At 47.7% G+C, this 2,601-nt stretch overlaps 1 protein-coding gene across 1 annotated transcript in view; it reads left to right on the top strand.

The window, feature by feature from the left end:
* The window catches only part of LOC101864209 (acetylcholine receptor subunit epsilon), a 5,263-nt gene extending 3,089 nt beyond the window's left edge, over nt 1-2,174 (top strand). The window contains exons 2-3 of the mRNA XM_005093544.2: nt 377-505; nt 1,397-2,174. Coding sequence (XP_005093601.2) covers nt 377-505; nt 1,397-2,174 — 907 coding nt within the window. The remainder of the gene's footprint in view (nt 1-376; nt 506-1,396) is intronic.
* Nucleotides 2,175-2,601: the final 427 nt, after the last annotated feature.

The following is a 2,601-nucleotide window of genomic DNA, read 5'->3' as shown; positions in this document are numbered from 1 at the left end:
CGCCACGTCACGCCACGCCACACAATAGGATACTTTACTATATCAAACCACACCACGCTCGCCACATAAACCACGCCACGCCACGCCATAAAATACGATATTTTACTACACCACATCTCGCCCGTCACGCTACGCCACGCCACACTCCACCTCATCACACCACGCCACGCCACGCCACGCCACGTCAAGTCATGCCACACCACACCATACAACGCCACGCCACACAACGCCACGCCAGGCCCCGCCCGGCCACGCACCGCCCCACCACGCCACGCCACGCCACGCCACGCCAAGGCACACTGCGACACGCCTCGGCACGCCACAACACGCCACGCCACCCTACACTATGAAAACGTTTGCTCATGATCTTTCACAGGTGTCCGGTAGACGTCCGAAAGTTCCCCAAGGACACTCAAGTTTGCAGCATTGTCTTCAACTTGAAGAATTCTGACTTTGATAACGTCACTTTCTACCCTGAAGCACTGTATACCCTGGACGCTTACAGGTGAGCTCATGCGCCAAACTTTCGAACTGGCCTTTCCTGGCAGCCCAAATCTTGCGTTAATACTTACTTACTTTACTTACTTTTTCATCCTCTGTTGCCGTTAAGCGTCGAGTGGAGATGCAGCTCTGCAGCTCTTTCTGTTGTGATGTTATGTTTTCTTAGGGTTTCCATGACACCCTTGATCCACCTTTTGCGTGGCTTTCCTCTTCCTTTATAGCCCGAGTGCTTGGTGTTGTAGGCTCTCGAAGCTGGCTGGTCAGGTGACATGCGTAACAGGTGGCGTTAATATAACATTATAATATCACTGCCCTTTTTGATAACCTGTAACTATGTGTTGATATATCGCTGCCTCTCTTCAAAGGCGATCATCATCTGGTATCATTCCCGTTGGTGACAGTATATCAATATGTTCTGACACAACGTAGCACAAAGAGGACCAGTGAATAGAATATGTTTATTCAAGAGCCGACGAAATTGAAAGTGTAGAATGATTTGTCGTATTATTCTGATGCACTTCATTACACAATTTCTCTATTGCGGACATGGATATCATACTAAATGTATTGCTGCCTAACAACTTGCACGGGCTTTTTTCCATTGAAATCTACGTGCCTGAAATAATATTTATACATTTTGTCCCTAAATTTTGTAAATGTTCATTTAGTGATATGATAAACATTTATTAAGTAGTCAACGTATAACCTTGTAACTATTTGACGCGTGTTTCAAATCCATTAAAATCTGTTAGTGTCACGAGTAATCAGCGCATGGTCATATTAGGGTAAAGAAAGACAGAACTATCGATATAGCATTGGAGACAAGCTCCATCTGCACTTTGCGAGCATGGGTTAGAAAGAGTTAACACGACTTGCTTTATCTTTAACCCCACAGAGACAGCAACGATTGGCAGCTCGGCGACGTGAAGATGGAGCTGGTTTTCGATGATTTCCAAACCATGGAGATGCAGTGTTTTGTTATGTCTTTGACCTTGCACCGCCAGTCCCTGTTTCACATGCTGACTCACGTGGCCCCAGTGGTGGTTCTGAGCCAGTTGAACCCGTTCGTCCTCCTCCTCCCGTTACACCACGGCGAACGTCTCTCGTTCTCCGTGTCGCTGCTCTTGTCCAACAGCGTGTTTCTCGCCGCCATTGGGGATACACTGCCCAGTACCACCAGGCACGTGAGCAACCTGGGAGTGTATGGCGCAGCCTGCATGACTCTCAGCGCACTCACCTGTCTGCTCCTCATCCTCTTTGACCGGGTCGCCTCGTGGGAAGGACTTTGCTCTAACAGATGGCTCGTGGCCTGCGTGCAGTGTCGTGGCTTGAGACGAAAGGAGCCGCGGCACAGCCCAGGGGACAATCCATCACCCGGTGAGACTATGGAGACTCCCACATCTCTGAGAGGATCATCTGACCACATATTAAGTCACTACAATGCCCTAAGCACCTCAAGAGAGACCACGCAAACCACTTCGCCTCAGCAGTTTCGTAACAGTCACGTAGGACCAGAAAGTTCTGAAGTCAACAACAGAGAGAGTAATCACAGGTCAAGAAACGGGGGCACTACCTGGCCGGAAGTGGCTGCGGCCATGTCGAAAATAACGTTTTTCATCGTCTTGCCCGTACCTGCATTGTCTTTTATTCTATTGGTGAGTCTCATAAGCTAACCTTTTTCATTTAGGGAAAAAGAACAGGAGTCCAGCTCACTAGCCTGTATAAAATAAGGTGCTTTCTTGTTAAAGTGTCTGGTTGTTATCTCGTTCATAGATTCTTAGTTGTTAGGCAACGTGGTTTCTTTTAAAGCATCTTCATCACCTGACCGCTCAACGGGTGGGACAGAACACGTATTTGTATCAATAGAGGGTGGAAAAGCTCTGAGGTTCCGTAAATACAGTGCGCGTGACAACTGGACGATGTCCGGACCCCCCCCAGAAGGTATGACCAGTTCGAAACCGTGTCAAAACTCTAATGTTTCTTCAAACTCCTTGTAACTATAAATCCACATCTTGACAGAGAGCCCAACAGATCAGTCACAAGCCACAAAAGTAACTCAAGGACGTCGAGTTTTTAATTGTGTAATCTTATATGAAGAAA

This window comes from Aplysia californica, unplaced genomic scaffold (assembly GCF_000002075.1).
Source record: "Aplysia californica isolate F4 #8 unplaced genomic scaffold, AplCal3.0 scaffold00065, whole genome shotgun sequence".
NCBI lineage: Eukaryota > Metazoa > Mollusca > Gastropoda > Aplysiida > Aplysiidae > Aplysia > Aplysia californica.
The sequence above is the reverse complement of the archived record's forward strand: the minus strand, read 5'-3'. Positions and strand labels throughout refer to the sequence as shown.